The sequence below is a fragment of the Saimiri boliviensis genome, chromosome 5 (assembly GCF_048565385.1).
Source record: "Saimiri boliviensis isolate mSaiBol1 chromosome 5, mSaiBol1.pri, whole genome shotgun sequence".
Taxonomy (NCBI): domain Eukaryota; kingdom Metazoa; phylum Chordata; class Mammalia; order Primates; family Cebidae; genus Saimiri; species Saimiri boliviensis.
Genome location: NC_133453.1, coordinates 133,198,964 through 133,215,685, shown reverse-complemented (window position 1 = coordinate 133,215,685; position 16,722 = coordinate 133,198,964). Strand labels below are relative to the sequence as shown.

The window sequence follows — 16,722 nt, the reverse complement described above, 5'->3', positions numbered from 1 at the left end:
GTCAGGCTGGTCTTGAACTCCCGAACTCAGGTGATCCACCCGCCTTGGCCTCCGAAGTGTTTGGATTACAGGTTTGAGCCACCACGCCCGGCCTAAGTACATATTTTCGTCTCAAAATCTTAAAAACAAACACAAAAAACTCCTCCTGAACTCTTCCCACCCAACAGACTCAAGACTTGTGACCAGGCCGTTGGCCTTAGGCAGGACTCCGGGGCGGCCGTGGCGGAAAAGGCGGATGTGGCGGACCACTCCCCGCCCCCCAATTCCTTTTAACCAATTCCTTCACAGCCGCGGGCCCCTCCCCGAGTCCGCCTCTGGAAGGCCTGGGCGGAGCGCATGGCCGGTGGGAGGTGCTGAGCCTCCTGAATTATTCCTATCCCGGAGGAGCAGGAGCTAGAACCGCGCGGGGTCTGAGCAGCCCGCGCACCCCGTCCCGCGCCGCGTCCCCGCAGCATGTCGCGCCCCCGCCTGCTGGCCGCGCTGTGCGGTGCGCTGCTCTGCGCCCCCAGCTTGCTCGTCGCCCTGGGTGAGTGGAGCGCGCCGCCCTCGGGCCCTCGCCCTCCTCCCCGCGCCGCTCGGAAGTTCGCCCGGCGCCCTCCCTCCACCTCCACTGTTGACAAACTTAGACAAAGCCCCGGGGACCGGGCCGGGCTGAGGGGCGGCTTCTCCCGCTGCGGCCTGGCGGGACCGCGGGACGCGCCCCTGCAGTCTCTGCGCTGGGGCCTTTGGGCTTGTGCGTTGGGTGGGGACTCGGGACATCGGGTGACAGCTCTGCCGCCCCCAGGGATGCGGCTTACACATAATGACAAAGGAATCCGCTGTGTCGGGCCTCTCTTTTCCCGTCTTAAAAATGAGGCCAGGGAACTGCGTTACCGCACCCCTTCCACCTGGGAGATTCTAGGACTCTTGTGTATTGATGAGTCTTCTCGGGATAACTCTACCCTGGCAACACCCCGCCAACCCCTGTTGGCCGGACAGTTCATTGGATTTTTTGCGCTCCATGCCTGGTCACAGAAGGAAAGGACTGGGAAGCCGGTGCAATGGACGCGAGCCCTAACTGGGGCCCAGGAGGGGACGCAGAGGCCGTGAGGAACTTGGAAGAGGGCTGCCCGTTGATGGGAGTCTCCTGACTCCCTCTCCCCCGCGGCCTTGGCCGGCTGCTGTATCTTCCCTGGTCCTCCTCCGCCGCTCAGTAGGCTTCCAGCGGCCAGCTGGGCCCCTTGCAAGCTGGGCTTGCGGATGCCCCATGCCCTTCACCGTGGGGCGCTGGGAAAGGAGTGCCCAGGAGGGGATTAGGTGGCCCCTCCATCATTTTCTCATAGAAATGGGATTGACTGAAGCGAGAGAAGTAACAGCTGAGCCGCAGCCCTATGACCTGTGATCTGCCTGACCTCCAGGGCTGGAGCTTGCAGAGTGCTCCAAGCTCCCGGAAACTTGGGAGCTCCTGGCCCTCCCCGGCCACCCTGAAAGACAGCTGGATCTTCACAGCCCTTTTTACTCCTCTCTGTAACCCCTAACCTGAACCCTGGCCAAATGTTCCTGGAAAGTCCCCGAAAGAGCAGGGCTCTGAAGTATCAAAGATGTTTTTTTTTTTAAAGATGGGGTTTCACCATGTTGGTCAGGCTGGTCTTGAACTCTGGACCTCAGGTGATCCACCCGCCTTGGCCTCCAAAGTACTTGGATTACAGGCGTGAACCACCGTGCCCGTCCCCAAAGATGGTTTTATACAGGGTGAGCTGGCCTTTTCCAGGAGGAGGAGACATGGTAGCTACCTTACACAAAGGTAACCTGGCTGGGTAGGGTACACCTTTCACTTTCCTGTTTCCCACTGGACCGTTTTCGCCCTGGAGCAGGGTAGGGAGAGGGCCGAGGGCCGGCGCGGTTGGGAGGGGAGGAAGAGTCCATTCCTAACCCAGGCCTCTCTGTGTCAGTGCCCGCCCCCGCCTGCCAGGTCAGCGGCCGGATTACCTGCTATTTAAAGCCAATGACTAATAGCTTCTTGGGAGCCACTTTAAGCTCCACAGGCCTCTGGAGGCGGAGCTCTGAGGGCAGATGCCTCATTAATGGTGTTGCCTTCTCTGGAGCAGGGTGAACGCTCTGGGGCTGTGGGATTTCAGGAGGACTCTCCAGCCTTAGATGGGTTGACTCTGAGGAGGAGGCAAAAAGATTTCTCATGTCGGGCCGGGTGTGGTGGCTCATCCCTGTCATCCCAGCACTTTGGGAGACTGAAGCAGGTGGATCACCTGAGGTTGGGAGTTTGAGACTAGCCTGACCAACATGGAGAAACCACGTCTCTACTAAAAATACAAACTTAGCCAGGTGTGCTGGTGCATGCCAGCTACTCGGGAGGCTGAAGCAGGAGAATACCTTGAACCTAGGAGGCTGTGGTTATGGGGAGCTGAGGTTGTGCCATTGCACTCCAGCCTAGACAATAAGAGTGAAACTTGGTCTCAAAAAGAAAAAAAAAAGGTTTCTCATGTCTTACTCCAAATGACAGATTTGGGTGCAGGGTTTGGGGCAGCCCTTCTGGGATGCTATGATCAGCTAGAGGACCCTTGTTGGGGCCGGCTGAGCGACCAGAGTGAAGGGATTGAGGACATGCTCTCCTCCTGTTCCTCCTGTGTTTTCCACTGCCGGGGCTGATAGTGCATATCTGTCATCCAGGTTCCCATCCAGAAGCTCTGGTGGCCTCTCCAGCCCTTGTCCCCTGGTGTTCTGAAATCACCCTTCTCTCTCACTCCTCTGCCCTGACTTCCTCTCTCACCACCCTCTCCTGCTTCCCACCTTCACCCTCTTCAGTGGGATTTCTGCTTTTCAGCCAGAGGGACCTGGCTGCAGCTACCAGCCGCTCCCCACTGCAGGGGGCTCAGGTCTGCACGTGGCCTTTCAGCCTTCTGCATCCGGCAGTTGGAACTGACTTTCCCACCCCCATCTCACAAATGAGAATCTGTTTCTTGTTTTTTTTCTCCCTCTGGTGGGCAGTGGGGAGGAGGGTGAAGGAAGGTTAAAAGCCACTGCTCACAGGCTGAAAAAAAACTAAACTTGGATTCTAAAGATCCCTCTCAGTCTGGCCCCAGCCTCCCATCCGGTTCTGTCTTACTGCGCTCCAACATGCCCTGCCCTCTGTGCCTCTGCTTTTCTTGGAACATTCTCTCCTCGTTGCCCAGTCTGGCACCCACATTACTCTGTCTTCTAGCCCCAGCTCGAATATCCCTTCCTCTGGGTCTCAGCAGAAATCAGGCCCCCAGCGGCCGTCCATGCAGGCTTCTGGAGCGCTGGGCACTCTTCCTCATCTGTGGACCTGCTGGCCTTTTTTCTCGTTGGCTTCTTGAGGCCTGCTGCACCTGATTTCTCTGTCGCAGGGGCCCAGCATGGTCACTGGCCCTCCCAGTGTCTCCTGGATGATCATTGTGCTGTTTCTGAGTCAGGGCTGCTGTTGGAGGTGACATCTGTGACTCCAACCCGTGCCTGAATTGGTGGGCAGAACCTGCTCTGTGGGCCAGGACAGTGCTTCCTTCCACTGCCCCTGCCTTTAAGGACTCATGGGCCTTCTTTGCAATCAGAGTGTTGCCAAGAGACCTGGCCTGGACCTTGCCTGCCTTTCCATGCCCTAGCTGCCAGCTCTTTCCTCAGTAGGCAGTGGCCCCCAGCACCACTCTCATTGTCAGCCAGCATTTTTTTTTTTTTTTTGAGATGGAGTCTCCATCTGTTGCCAGGCTGGAGTGCAATGGCGCGATCTCAGCTCATTGCAACCTCCGACTCCTTGGTTCAGACTATTCTCCTGTCTCAGCCTCCTGAGTAGCTGGGATTACAGGCATGCACCATGATGTCCAGCTAATTTTTCTATTTGTTTGTTTGTTTGTTTTTGAGACGGAGTCTGGCTCTGTCGCTCAGGCTGGAGTGCAGTGGTGTGATCTTGGCTCCCTGCAACCTCCACCTCCCGGGTTCAAGTGATTCTCCTGCCTCAGCCTCCCAAGTAGATGGGATTACAGGCACCTGCCACCATGCCCAGCTAATTTTTTGTATTTTTAGTAGAGATGGGGTTTCACTGTGTTGGCCAGGCTGGTCTTGAACTCCTGACCTCATGACCCACCTGCCTCTGCCTCCCAAAGTGCTGGGATTACAGGCTTGAGCCACTGCACCCGGCAAGCCAGCAGTTTTCAGGACACTCCCAGGCCACTTGGAAAGCTGGGCACTTCCCTTATTTGGGCTGATTTGCCTACACTTGGACCTCCTTGGCTCTAGCCTGGCTCAGGCTCCATCCAGCAGACTAGGGAAAAGGCAGAAGAAGAGAGAATGGGCTGAGTTTGAGTGGAGAGTCCTTTTGGGCTGGGCTTATCTACCACTTCTCATCTCTGTCCCCAGCTCCTTCCTGATCACCTGCTAACCTTCCCTGTCTCTGTCCCCAGATATCTGTTCCAAAAACCCCTGCCACAACAATGGCTTATGCAAGGAGATTGCCCAGGAAGTTCGAGGGGATGTCTTCCCTGCCTATACCTGCGAATGTCTTGAGGGATACGTGGGCAGCCACTGTGAGCTGAGTGAGTATCTGGGAGTCCCTGCTGCCTGTTCCTGGCAGGAGACCCTGAGCCACAGCCCTGGTGGCACAGGCCATGTGCTGGCCTGATTTCCTCTCTGCTGTCCCCACCCCAGGGGAGCTGGCAAGGCCTCCTCTGGGGAGATTGAGAGAGAGACGGAGCCCCAGTTAAACAAGGTGGGAAGAGGGTCCTGCGGTTTCTTCCTTCTGCCCAGCCCGCTTTCCTGGGACTGCAGGCCGGGCCTGATGTTGCCGCAGAGGAGTGAGGGGTTGTGGTCACCCTGGAGGTCATGGGAATGTTATTATTGAGTCACCATGAGCCAGACACACAGCGTTAGGGTTAAGTCGTGGGGATTTCTCTACCTGAGGGGAAAACAAACACATTCTTAGCCTTTTGGGGCCCAGGGACTCAGTAAATCAGGCTTGGTCTCAGAGTCTGACAGTTCCTGGCCCAAGTTTGACCTGCGACCTCATCACAGAGCTTGGGGAGGAGGGAGGGGCCTGGCCAGCTGAGCCGTCCCCTCGTGGTGAGGTGGTCAGAGGCCCTGTGTGTCCTCGTGTGACCTGCCTGGTCATCTCCTTGGCCACAGAATGGCCCTGGGTGGGGTGTCCACAGTGGTTCCCCTGCAGTCCTCCCTCCAGGCCCAGCTGGAGGCCCTCCCACCCCACCGGGACTCCTCATGGGGCAGGCAGGTGCCCACATGAGGGCCCAGGGATGGGTAGAATGGGGGTCCTAGGTTTCCAAATCCAGCAGGTCAGTCTGAGCCTCTTGGGTAGGGGGCAGGGAACGTCTTGCTCTCCTTCAGGCAGATGTGGGGATGGGCTCTGAGGTCTGCTGACCTCCAGAAGGAGGGGGTGGGGGGGTGCTTGAGCCAGCTGGGCTTGAGCAGGGGCCCCGGGAGAAAGCAGGTCAAGTGTGCAGGATGCCTTTTACCTTCCAAGTGGCCCTGGGTCCTGTGCCTTGGGCCTTGGCCTGAGGCCAGGTGTGTTTGAGATCCTGGTGAAAGGGTGTGTTTACAGTTTGGGGGATGGGTTGCCAAGGCAGAGCCCTAGGTGGGGCCAGGTGGGCCCACTGACCTGTGTCCTGGGAGCTGAGGTCACTGTGGGTGACCCGAGTTGGAATTACCACCCTGACTTCTAGCTTTTGGGCCTGGGATCTGCCCCAGGCTGGGTATGGCCGTGTCCCGGAGGAAGGCAGGGGTGGCCACACATCGGAGGAACCCCCGGAGGGACCGCTGCAGCCCTTCCTTGCCTTTTACGTGGTGTGTTTCCTTGCAGCCAGCAAGGACCCTGTAGGCCCAAAGAATGCACACTGCACTCCTTCAGGGTGTGAGCGTGGTGGGGTATGGGGGTTGTCCCAGAGGCAGGCTGGGGTCAAATCTCAGCTCAGCTACTGGCTGCCCTGGTGTTGGGAGTAAAGCCTAGAAGCAACTATCTGTGAAACCTCTTTGCAATGTGTGGATTCATCTCACAGAGCTGAACGTATGTTTTGATTCGTCAGATGGGAAACACTTTGTGTAGAATCTGGGAGTGGTCAAGTCAAAGCCCACTGAGGCCGATGGCCTCACCTCGCGCCTTCCCCTCCCTGCCAGAGTGCGACGGCACCGAGCTTGTCTGAGCCTGTGATGTGATGTGGAAGGAAGAGCAGGTCTGTCTCTGGGTTCTCTGCTTGGCAGCTGGAAGGCCCAGACACATACTGGGGGGATCCCCAAGCGAAGAGAGAAGCTTGGTGTGTAGGTGGGCCGAGGTTCCTGGGACCGCACTGCTGGAGTGACGGTGAAGGGTGTGGGGTCTCGGCCACGGGCAAGTTCCCAGACAGGGCGAGGGCCCACAGGTGGAAGGCGCAAAGAGGGAAAGCCGAATGGCATTTGTGCCCCACCCAGAGAACTCCTGCCAGTGGGATTCTAGAAAACTCCAGGCAAATTTGCTTCTTTCTTTGTGTTCAGTGCTGGTACTGTTCACTGCCATCCAAGGTAGCTTTTCTTCCAAACCGCCTTCCCGACGAAGCCAGGGGCTGGGCTGAAGATGGCGTCCCTTCCTGGTGGAGGGGGACGTTGGGGAAGAGGGGTCACACCGGTATTCTGTGCTACCAGTCCAAACCCTGCACTAGATTAATTGCTGCCAGATGCCCTATATGAACGAGACCACCTCCCACAGCCTGGAGGGGACTCTTTCCCATGAGTGCCAATCACGGGCATCCCCAGAGTGCCACCCTGGCCGGAATCCTTTGGCAGCCCTGGGTCCCAGCCTCCCATGAGTCTGCCCACCCCCCTCATCCTCAGCACCCCCTGCCACACACCTTTTCTTGGCACCTCCTGCTGGGCACTGCCTGCATTGGCCCTTTGTGGTCTTTGTTCTAAGTGAAGGTCTGAGGTTCTCTCTGGCTCTGGGGCCTAGGCAGAAGCCATATAGTGCTATTTTCTTGTCTGCTGGGTCCCAGCTGGGGGTGGCCACCTGACTGCCATCTCCCTCCCCTCAGAGTGCGCCGAGCCACTGGGCATGGAGAATGGGAACATTGCCAACTCACAGATCACCGCCTCATCTGTGCGCGTGACCTTCTTGGGTGTGCAGCACTGGGTCCCGGAGCTGGCCCGCCTGAACCGGGCAGGCATGGTTAATGCCTGGACCCCCAGCAGTAATGATGACAGTCCCTGGATCCAGGTAGGCGGGGGATGGCCCTGGGGCGGGTGATGGAGAGAAGGCTCCAGGCATGTTCCTGCATTTGGGGGTATCCACGGGAGGGTTCAGGTTCATCGTGGGTCCAGGTGGCAAGGTAGCAGGTTCCCACAGATGAAGTGTCTGTAAGTGGATGGCATCCCTGGGGGAGCCTGGTGCAGGGCTAGGGTGAGGGGGAGCTGTTTGTGCCGGATGAGGCCTCTGGAGGCCTGGGGCGAAGGAGAAGGCCCTTTGTGAGGGCAGCGTGCTCAGCTGCCCCCCTCTGTTTTGCTTGTTGTTCCCCCACCTGGTGGGGGGAGTGAAGGGGTGGGTCTGCTTGGATCTTGAGTGGAAAGAACCCAGGAGATAAGGGTGCCGTCTCTCCTGCTCCGCGTCCAGGTGAACCTGCTGCGGAGGATGTGGGTAGCAGGTGTGGTGACGCAGGGTGCCAGCCACTTGGCTAATCATGAGTACCTGAAGACCTTCAAGGTGGCCTACAGCCTTAATGGACATGACTTCGATTTCATCCATGATGTTAATCAAAAACACAAGGTAGGTCTTGTTGGGGCCTGAGAGAGAAGGGCTGTAGTCCATACCCTCTAGGGTACCATGACTGACAGAGGACCCCCAGTAAGGCCAGAGAATGCTAGGTGATTGGCCATGATGTGGGTCTTTGGGTGCATCTTGGTTTCTAGAAATTGGGAAACCCAGATGTGTCCATGTTCTGTGGTTTATAAGCAATAATCCCACTTTATAGATGAGGACAGTGAGACTCAAAATGGTGCCATGACCTGTTGAGGGTGGTAGTGGTGGTGGAGCTGGGTTTCATTCTGAGCCTTCAGGGGTACATGTACAGTTGTGTAGGTTGTACACTGCTCAAGGATGTCATTATGAAGTGGGGACCATTCACATTACAGTCATGGCACATTTGTGGAACTCTGTCAGAAAATTGTCATAATAAACTTTGAGAAAAAAAGTGTCTTTTCCTAATTTGCAAAGAGGCACCCTGTAGGTTACAGGTGACCTGTGTCACCTATAGCAGTTTATGCCCAGGCTCCACGATGATTAAGGAAGGTGAGATGAGAATCTGTGTGGAGGGCTGTGGGGTGGCCAAAAGAGAAGCTGCTGTGTGAGCCTCCGGTGGCTCTTCCAAGCCCTCCTCACCCTCCCAGCCCCACCTCTGCCTCCCAGGTCTGAAGAGGAAGATAAGGTAAACCGAGGAGGGGGACTGCCCAGATGGGCCCGCTTCTCCAGTCTTGTCTCTTCCCTCCTAGGAGTTTACGGGTAACTGGAACAAAAACACGGTGCACGTCAACCTGTTTGAGACCCCTGTGGAGGCTCAGTACGTGAGGTTGTACCCCACAAGCTGCCACACGGCCTGTACTCTGCGCTTTGAGCTACTGGGCTGTGAGTTGAACGGTGAGTGCTGGGTTTGTGGGTAGGGGGCGCTGCGGGCCAGTCCTAGGAGGTGGTCCTCCCTCCTGCCTCTCTTCTGAGCCGAACTGAGCTGCGTGGGGCAGCAGCAAGGCCCGGGGACCAGGCTTCACTCGGGAAACGCAGTCTAGGGCTTCACCTGGCCACGGCAGTCCCGCCCAGGTATTTGCTGCCTGCCAACCCGTAACCCAGGGCGTTCTGGTTGATAGAGAAAAAAAGACACCGTTTTTGAAGGATTTTCACTCTCTCTGGTTGGCTCCTGTCCTGTAGCGTCTAGAACACGAAGCGTTAGGTGTGTTTTGCAGATGTCAGTTTTACGAGGGCAGAGGATTTGTCCGTTTTGTTTGCCTCGGTATTCCCAGTGCCTAGAACGGCGTCTGGTTCGTGGGTGCTTAATAAATATCGGATGAATGAGTAAATGAATGAATGAGTGGGGCCCGGATGAATGATTTATGAAGGGTGCACATCCGGTAGCTATTAAGACGTGGTCCAGACCTCCGGGCTCCCGACCCCCCCCCCCCCCACCACAGCTTTCCCTGCCAAACTCGGAGTCTACACTCCAGAGAGATGGAGGGGCTTCTACTGCTGCCTTCTTCAAAGAGACGCCCAGGTGGAGAGCTGGGGGGACCAGGAAAGGACAGATTTCTTCAGAGCCCGGAGACGGCCTTGGCGAGGTCAGGGTGCATGCAGGGTTTGGGCTGACAGACGTTCGTTGCCTCCGCCCAGCTCCACCAGCGTTTCTTTTTGAGGTCTGGGTATTTCTGTCGCCTTGCAGCCGCAGGGCCACCTGCTGGCCATCCGTGGAACTCTAGGGCTGGCCAAGCAGAGCGCGGAGTGGAGGTTGTCACCCACGGACGTTTTTCTCTTACCCAGACGTGCCCTCCTGCACCCCATTTTTCCCTCTGTGACGCCGCCTCCCGTCATCTCATTTCAGACGTCACCCACGTCCCCCTCGGAGCTGAGTTCCGTGCCTGGCTGGGTTTAGTGTTTTTAGCATGAACTTCAGTAGGTATTTGCTTCCTCCACTAGGAATGCTCCTTGTGAGGCTCGTTGTTTCGACGGGGAGTCTAAGACTTTGCCTTCTTCTCGGAGGAAATAGAGCCTACTGGGAAAGGACAGAGCCGAGTCCCCGTGCCTCTCCCTGGAGTCCCTGCCACTTGCTGTCTTGGCTTGAAGCCTTTGGCCATTGAAGCTGCCTGCGTTCAGGCATGGCTGGCCCCCACTGCAGGCCAAGAGAGGGTGAGCCTTGCAAACCAAGAAAGGCCAGTGTAAGGTTCCTTCTCTGTGAGGTCTACTGTCGAGTTTAAAATGAGAAAACGGAGAACAATTAGACGCCAATATATTCAGCTCCCTGGCGAGGTTCTATGGTTCTGGGAAAGGGGGCCAGAGAAGTCTCACCTGACTTCTCGCAGGCTTGGGGGCTATATAGGGAGAGAAAGCGCTCTGATTGGCTGTGGAGAACCGGACGTGGACGTGGCAAGCTGCTATAGGTAGGTAGGCGGGATTTCTGGTGAGCGGGCTGGACGGGGCAATGCGCTATTGGGCAGGTTTTGGCGGGGCTTCTTTTAAATTTTGGTGGGTTTTCCAACGGCTGGCTAGGTCCCCAGTGCAGAGTGTAGTGTCGAGTGCAGATCCTGGTGCTAAGTGCAGAGGGGATTTCCAACAGCGGTCTAGGTGCCCAGTGCAGAGTTTAGTGTTGAGTGCAGAGGTGGGCGTGGCAAAGCTAGATGCTGAGTGCAGATTCTGGTGATGTAATTTCAGGCGTGTGAGGGATGGGCGTGCCTTACACTGCAGGCTCTGGACCACTCGTTTCCCTATAGGCACTCCAGTGGGCTGGGGAGTGCTGGTGCACGTGTGCACGTGTGTGGGTGGGGCTGAGGTCTGGGTGTACCCGGGACTCCACGAGGGATTCCTCTTTGCAGAGATGGTGCCTTTGGCGAATTAGTTATTTAATTCAATTGATGTTTATTAAGATATTGATTAAGGCAGGGCGCGGTGGGTCACGCCTGTAATCCCAGCACTTTGGGAGGCCGAGGCAGGTGGAACATGAGGTCAAGATATCGAGACCATCCTGGTCAACATGGTGAAACGCCGTCTCTGCTGAAAATACAAAAATTAGCTGGGCATGGTGGCGCATGCCTGTAATCCCAGCTACTCGGGAGGCTGAGGCAGGAGAACTGCTTGAACCCAGGAGGCGGAGGTTGCGGTGAGCCAACATCGCGCCATTGCACTCCAGCCTGGGTAACAAGAGAAACTCCGTCTCAAAAAAAAAAAAAAAAAAAAAAAAAAGATATTGATTAAGTCCCTTCTGGATACTTGGCTCTAGGGAATGATTCCTTGACCTCATGGAATCTGCACTGTAGCCGAGGAGGCAGACAAGGAGCAGATAAAAGGACAGTCAGAGAGCAGTCACAGCTCTGAAGAAAAGCTAGAGGGTGATGAGATGACCATGACTTGGGGTGCAGGGAGGGAGCAAGACAAGGCCTGCTCTGCTGGGAAGGCCGTTGACTGGGGGCCTGAATGGTGGAGAGCAAGGCACAGGAAGAACTCACAAAAGCACTGTAGGCAAGGAGTTGGCGAGTGCAAAGGCCCCAGGGCATGTCGGAGGGCGCAAGGAAGGCCAGTGGGGCTGGAGCCTAGAGAGTGAGGGGCAGCTTGATGGGCGAAGAGCCCCAGGGACCAGCAGTATCATCACCTGGGAGCTTCTTAGAAATGCAGGCTAAGGCTGGGCACGGTGGCTCACGCCTGGAATCCCAGCACTTTGGGAGGCCGAGGCGGGCGGATCACCTGAGGTCAGGAGTTCAAGACCAGCCTGGCGAACGTGACGAAACCCTGACTCCACTAAAAAAAGTACAAAAATTAGCCGAGCCTGGTGGTCAGCGCCTGTAGTCCCAGCCACTAGGGTGTCTGAGGTAGGACAATTGTTTGAACCTGGCCAGGAGGCGGAGGTTGCAGTGAGCCGAGATCGTGCCACTGCACTTCAGCCTGTGTGACAGAGTGAGACTCCATCTTAAAAAAACAAAGAAGTGCAGAGTGAAATCCCCAGCCTAGAGTTGCTCAAACAACCTTTTTTTTTTTTTTTTTTTGGAGATGGAGTCTCCTGGGTTAAAGTAGTTCTCTGCCTCAGCCTTCGAAGTAGCTGGGATTATGGGCACCTGCCACCATGCTGGGCTAATTCTTGTATTTTTAGTATAGATGAGGTTTCACCTTCTTGGCCAGGCTGGTCTTGAACTCCTGACCTTGTGATTCACCCACCTCGGCCTCCCAAAGGGGCATGAGCCACTGTGCCTGGTGAAAGAGTATTTTTCAAATAAGATCTCAGGTGATCTGTGAGAATTATTTCCTAGTATCTCATTTTACAGATGGGGAAACTGAAACCCAGAGAGAGGAAGGGATTTCCTAGAGTGAGGGAGCTGAAAGCCCTGCCCTGCCCTGCCCTGCCCTGGTGCCCCTCCCAACTGCAATTTGCCAGGAAGGCTGTCTGACTTCTTGGGAGGTTGAGAGCGAGCCGAGTATGATGTGTAGAGGGGTCTGTGATGAACACATTGTGCAGAATTGGTGTCCTCTGCAAAGCTGCCCAGGTGTTAGCCTGCCTCAGGCCTCTCCTCTTCTGGAGCCAAGGGACGGCCAGCTCCCAGCCCAGTAGCCTCTCTTTGAGGGAAGGTCATGGTTCCATCAGGAGGAGACGGTCCCCTCGGCAGGCAATTGTCAACACACCCTGGAGGCAAATGTCTTGCGTCGTGAGGGTGCAGGTGTCTGGGGGCAGTGATAGAACTTAGCTGGCTCCCAGATGGATCCCTCTGGGGGATCGCCTCCCCCAGTTCCCCAGAGGGATAGATACTGTGGAGTGAGGATTCTTCTCGGTGGGAGACACCCCCATCATTCTCTTGGGAGTTGTATCTCCTGCCACCAACTCTTCTATCCATATGCAGGTGCAGATACGAGTGCAAGGCAGCCCGGCACGTTCCTGAGTGTTTGGGGCAGGGCTGAGTGAAACAAAGGCCCCCTCTCTGGGCCAGGCCTCACAGGCCCATGTGACCCAAAACATTTGAGTGTGCGAAGTGCGCCCTCTGGGAGACACTAAGTTGGGGGGCTTTCTGGAGAATTGAAGTGGAGATGCTCCTGAGCCCCAGGATTTGTCTGATTTCTCTAAGTTCCAGCTGCTGGAGGGCAGGGAGGTTGTCCTGTTCATCACTGGGTCGCCACCAGGCAGGCCTTCATCAGCCAGGCAGGATGTGTGGAAGGTAGAGCTGATGTCATAGTGTGGCATCAGGAGTCTGAGTGACTTGGGCATGAGGCTTCATGTCTTTCTGTTTTCTCATCTGTAGAATGGGCTTACTAATTTCTACTTCATTTAGTGGTTTTTTTTTTTTTTTTTTTGGTGGCAGGTTAAATGACTGAATTAAGCACTGAATAAACAAGGAGGTTGTTATTAACGTAGATAGCAGCTGTACCATGGGATGGCTGGGGACAGTGCTGTGAGCCCAGAAGAGGAAGAAATCCTGCCCAAGTGAAGTAGTCAGGGCAGGCTTCTTGGAGGTGGGGTCTCACAAGTCAGGCATGAAGAAGGGCAGAAAGTGGTGGAGCAGGGGCTTCCCTGGTGCACTGGGAAAAGGGTGGTGAGTGGGAGGTCTTGGGTGATTTATGAGGAACTGAGCCCAGCTGGTTGAGGTGAGGCGCTGGTGGGGCTGGCAGTGCAGAAGGTAGCACAGTTGGCCATGCAAGGCAGATGGAGCTGCTTTCTGTTGTCCAAGAGCATTCCAGGGGCTGCTCCGGATCCACAGAGCGTGTTCCGTTTCATCGCCTTGTGCTCCCACCCCTGGGAGCTGTGGATCCGAGATTCAGATGACAGCCCATCTTGCTGGCAGGATGCCACCATCCCCTGGGCCTGAAGAATAACAGCATCCCAGACAAGCAGATCACGGCCTCCAGCAGCTACAGGACCTGGGGCTTGCACCTCTTCAGCTGGAACCCCTCGTATGCGCGGCTGGACAAGCAGGGCAACGTCAATGCCTGGGTGGCGGGGAGCTACGATAAGGATCCATGGCTGCAGGTGGGTGAGCCCCGCCTGGGACGCAGGGTGGGGTTGGGTGGGATGAGGCCTGGCTGCCAGGTCTGACCTCTCCCCTGCCCCGGCTGTGCTCCCCAAAGAGTTCTAGAAAAGCCGTGTTTTTCTTTGGCTGTTCTTTCTTCTTCCCACCTGAACCCCCTTCTCCTGATCCTGCTTCCACCAAGGTGGAGAAAGGGTGTGTGTGTATGTGTATGTGTGTGTGTATGTGTGTGTGTATGTGTATGTGTGTGTGTATGTGTGTGTGTATGTGTATGTGTGTGTGTATATGTGTGTGTGTGTGTGAGAATGCTTGTATGTGTGAGTGTATGTGTGTATGTGTGTTTGCGTGTGTGTGTGTGTGTGTGTGTGTGTGTGTGTACACAGGAGGAGAGCCACTCCATGACTGCACAGGGTTGACAAGGCTCAGCCTGTGGACAGCAGGGTGGAGGCATCTTGGGACCTCTCCCCTTGAGCACAGCGTACATATTCTCTGACTCAGTGTCTAAGAAGCCACCATGGGACAGCCCTTGTATGTCACTGAAACTGGGAAACAAAAGAGTCATGAAAACCAGGGCTGGTTTTGTAGATGTGGAAACTGAGCTGGCAGGACGGTGCTCTGCCTAGTGCCCGCCTGCTGGCTGGTAGTGAGTTGGGTTGGCACCCGGATGTTGGGGAAGTCGTGTGTCCAGGTGCAGCTGGCAGGCTCTCCAGGGAGGTCAGGGACTGGGGACAGGAGGCCTGGCTCAGGGCCCCATGGAGCACACTGCGGAGGTGGGTTCCACGAGGAGCTGCCTGCCTGGGGACACCCTCAGGACCAGAGTCAGACTGTGAGCAGCACTGCAGGGAGCCTCCAAAGCGGTTCTTGCCCTTCTAGGCTGTGGCTTTTCCTGTCCCTCTTCCCATCACACTGCAGTGCAGGTCTCAGGGAGGTTTTGGTGTGGGGTTGGCCAGGGCTCACACTCTGTGAGAGGTGCCTAACACCACGTATGGCAAGGTAGGTTGTATTATTTACGCTCCTTTTTTATATTGAGACAGAGTCTTGCTCTGTCAACCAGGCTGGAGTGCAGTGGAGCAGTCTCAGCTCACTGCAACCTCTGCCTCCTGGGTTCAAGCCATTCTCCTGCCTCTGCCTCCCTAGTAGCTGGGATTACAGGCACCTTCCATCATGTCCAGTTACTTTTTTGTATTTTTAGTAGACATGGGGTTTCACCATGTTGGCCAGGCTGATCTCGAACTCCTGACCTCAGGTGATCCACCCACCTTGGCTTCCCAAAGTGTCGGAATTATGTACAGGTGTGAGCCACCACATCTGGCCTTATGCCCATTTTATAACTGAGGAAACTGAGGCTCAGCCAAGTAGCTTTTTTTTCAAAACTAGAATTCATGCCTCAGTGTGTCTGCCTCTTTTCACCTAACTAGAGATGGTCCAAGCAGAGAAAATGCGATTGGTTTCTTCTGTAGGTGGACCTGGGCTCCCCGAAGCAGGTGAAGGGCATCATCACACAGGGGGTCCGTAACTTTGGCTCCATCCAGTTTGTGGCATCCTACAAGGTGGCCTACAGTAATGACAGCATGAATTGGACTGAGTACCAGGACCGCAGGACTGGCAGCAGCAAGGTAGGTGTCTGTCCAGCTGCCCACCCCTTGCCATGCCTTCATCACTTTCCTGGAGTCTGGCCTGGGGCCCTGAGGGGAGTGGGCTGGCTCTGGGGTCCTCCTGACAGCCCCTCTGCCTCTAGATCTTCCCTGGCAACTGGGACAACCACTCCCACAAGAAGAACCTGTTTGAGACGCCTGTCGTGGCTCGCTATGTGCGCGTCCTGCCGGTGGCCTGGCACAACCGCGTCGCCCTGCGCCTGGAGCTGCTGGGCTGTTAGCGGCCACCTGCCCCCCCGGTCCTCCTGCTTTCCGCCGGCCTGCCGCCTCCTGTGTCCTCAGCCCCTTTAAATCACCATGGGGCTGGGGACTGGGGAGGGGATGGTGTTCAGAGGCAGCGTGGTCACCCCTCCCTCCTTCCCTCCCTCTTCTTCACCCTCCACCTCTCACGGGTCCTGGCCCCAGCCCCTAACCCCCAGCCCCTAACCCCCAGCCCCTAAACCCCAGCCCCTAACCCTCAGCCCCTAACCCTCAGCCCCTAAACCCCAGCCCCTAACCCCCAGCCCCTAACTCCCAACCCTTAACCCCAGCCCCTAACCCTTAGCCCCTAACCCTCAGCCCCTAACCCCCAGCCCCTAACCCCCAGCCCCTAACCCCCAGCCCCTAACCCCCAGCCCTCACTGTCCTGTTTTCTTAGGCACCGAGGGAGCTGAGTAGATCTGGGACTGACAGGGAAGGGCAAAGTAGGGTGTGTGGTTTCCCTGTCCCTGTCCAGACCCCTAATCCCAGTCGCGTGTGTCTCTGCTCTCCTAGCCCCTCTCCCACACGTCACATGGTGACCTCAAGAAAGGCTGCAAGCACCAGGCTGGAGATAATAGCCTCTTGCCCGTCAGCCCTGGGTACCATGTGGCCACAACTGCTGTTGCCCCCTGCCCCCAAGACACTTGCCCTTGTCTCCCTGGAGACCTCTCTTGTCACTTGTCCTGAAGCCCAGTGAGACAGAAGGGGGCGGGGCAGGTCTATGGGGAGATAAGGGAGCGAGGTCAGAGGAGGATGTGGGTTAGCAGGGTGGGCATTCAGGGCCCTCTGTGCTGGCTCTTCACCCCAGAGGACACAGGCAGCTTCCAAAATATATTTATCTTTTTCACGGGAACTCTTGGTGTCGTTCGTTCTTGTTTTGTGGGAATGGGATTTAATTTGCGCTGGTTTCCCCACCCCCCGCCTGTGGTTCTCCCTGAGCCCCAACTTTCTTTCTGTCACCTGCCTGACTACAGATAGCTTCATAGCAGGTGGTGGGTGACTGTGGTCCATGGTGGCCTGGAGGGAGTCAGATCATCAAATCCTGACTTTCCTTCTTCCCTCTGCTTTCTACCTCCATGCCTGTCTGGCCTTGGGACCCACAGCTGCTGCCTGGTCAGGGGCCCAGCGAGCACCTGGCAGACGCTGTCTC

General features: G+C 56.4%; 1 protein-coding gene across 1 annotated transcript; it reads left to right on the top strand.

The window, feature by feature from the left end:
• Window positions 1-321: 321 nt before the first annotated feature.
• On the top strand, window positions 322-16,425 carry MFGE8 (milk fat globule EGF and factor V/VIII domain containing). The gene is made up of 8 exons (XM_003921634.4): window positions 322-526; window positions 4,410-4,541; window positions 7,017-7,198; window positions 7,592-7,744; window positions 8,467-8,611; window positions 13,495-13,679; window positions 15,138-15,293; window positions 15,416-16,425. Exons 1-8 carry the CDS (start codon window positions 454-456, stop codon window positions 15,551-15,553), a joined length of 1,164 nt encoding a protein of 387 aa, XP_003921683.1. The 5' UTR covers window positions 322-453; the 3' UTR covers window positions 15,554-16,425.
• Window positions 16,426-16,722: the final 297 nt, after the last annotated feature.